This window comes from Helianthus annuus, chromosome 9, assembly GCF_002127325.2.
Source record: "Helianthus annuus cultivar XRQ/B chromosome 9, HanXRQr2.0-SUNRISE, whole genome shotgun sequence".
Taxonomy (NCBI): Eukaryota; Viridiplantae; Streptophyta; class Magnoliopsida; order Asterales; family Asteraceae; genus Helianthus; species Helianthus annuus.
Window position 1 is genome coordinate 66257393 of NC_035441.2, and position 2000 is coordinate 66259392.

Consider the following 2000-nt stretch of genomic DNA (forward strand, 5'->3'; position numbering starts at 1 on the left):
CTCCAAAATCCAAGCAGGACTAATGTAGAAGACACGTAACTAGCGCTAACCTTTTGGCCAGCATACACAACAATGGTCCACTTTCAAGACATCGTTTTTTGTGCTGCAATCTTAGTGAATACCATCACTTCTTTTGCTGCTGGACCTTTCATTACCATCTATGAATGGTCCACTCCACTTCTGAAGTCATGCTTTTTGGGATGCAATCCATGTGAACCACTATCACTTCTTTGGCTTCACCACCTTTAGTTAGTTATCATGTATATATAAAAATAATCAAATGTATGCTGGCATAATCTTTGATATGTAAACATCTCAATGTATGGGCGCCTTCAAAGGCTAATATATAATTGTCCTTTATAATTTAGCAGTCTACATAGCCATCCGCAGCGAAGCGCGGGTACCTCTACTAGTTATTACTAAAAACTCATAATAACCGTGGCAGATTAAGAAACTTGTGTAAACACGTTTTTAAACATCAACACCTATAATGTTTTAGGATAATCTTTTTCCTTAGACAAGACTATAATCCATAATCCAAACCCTTTTAGGTCTGAGGCACATCTTTTACCACTATGACCTAACTCCCATCCTTGTGTGAACTTAATATGTAGTAACTTATAAATATATAGCATTGTAATAACAAAACTTTTTTTTTCTTGAATTATAAAGCTACTAATATTTGTTAGTTTTTTTTACATGTATGTAGCGTTGTAGTTATGGATGAACTTAATATGTTGTAACTTATAAATATATAGCGTTGTAATAAAAACAACTTTTTTTTCTCATATAAGTTAAATTATTAAGCTACTAATATTTGTAAGTTTTTATAGTATGTAGGGTTGTAGTTGTGGCTCTATATTTCTATTGTGTTGCCCTATAAATTACCAATCAAGGTTCGCTTTGTTTTAAAAAAAGGATATGGTATCATATCATATTATATGATATTGTATCGTATCGTATCATATCATATCATATCATATCGTATCATATCATATTATATCATATCGTATCGTATTATATCATATGATATCATATCATATGATACTTTTTATGTATATATATGCCCTTGTATAGCCTCTTCAAAATCATCTTAAATCTTTTTTTTCATCCAAAGTGTTTAGAAATGAAACACACGAATCTCATTTTTGTCATCTTTCTTGCAGCAAGTATATTGGTTTCTTCAGGTTTTACTTTTGTATATATGCATTATTTTCTCTTTAGAATAATAATGATAATGATTTTTCTCATTCTTAAAAATTAGTTTATAAGTAGACTAATTAAAGAAATTGATAAAATGGTACTGACTATATGTTTTTTTTATATAATACAGGAAATGAGGTACCTGGTGAAGCAAATAGAATTTGTAAGAAAACATTTTTAATATTTGAGTGCTCGGTTGACAATTGCTATTCAAAGTGTATGAAATGGAACCCAGGTGGTATGTCACAATGCTTGAATTTCTTACTTTGTCTATGTACTAAAGTGAATTGTTAACCATGTAACATCTTTGCAAAATAAAAGGAATTATTGAAGATGTTTAAATGTTGTGATGTGGTGCAACTCAACAGAAGAATGTGTGTCACAATCAAGTTTTAGAAACAAAGTTGAACCATAAAGCATATTAGGTTATGCAGTTAATATTGTATTTTTAAATACGTGTGTTAATATATATATATCCCTCTCGAATAATCTATTGAATTGAAATACTTAAAGATAAATGGTAAAAAACAAAAAAAGATACGTTGATAAATAATATGATATGGCTATCTGTAATTAGATTGTTATTAATGAATCCATGAGTATATATCTTTTTTTAAATAAAATTCGAACACACTATGATTTTCAATTTACGAAATGATTGTTCTTTGGGGACTAAACTACACATATAGATAGACCAGTGTGTCTATCGTGTAAGATATAGACGAAGCATCAATCCTTAGAGATGTTGGTTACCCATAAAAAAATCTTTATTGTTATTTAACCTGTCAAAGTGTGTG

At 29.6% G+C, this 2000-nt stretch overlaps 1 protein-coding gene across 1 annotated transcript in view; it reads left to right on the forward strand.

Annotated features, from left to right (window-relative positions):
• Positions 1-310, forward strand: part of LOC110875804 (replication protein A 70 kDa DNA-binding subunit B-like) — a 10920-nt gene extending 10610 nt beyond the window's left edge. The window contains exon 12 of the mRNA XM_022124007.2: positions 1-310. This exon is cut by the window's left edge and continues 33 nt beyond it. Within this exon, the coding sequence (XP_021979699.2) occupies positions 1-23 (23 nt within the window). The 3' untranslated portion in view covers positions 24-310.
• The last annotated feature ends 1690 nt before the right edge of the window (positions 311-2000 follow it).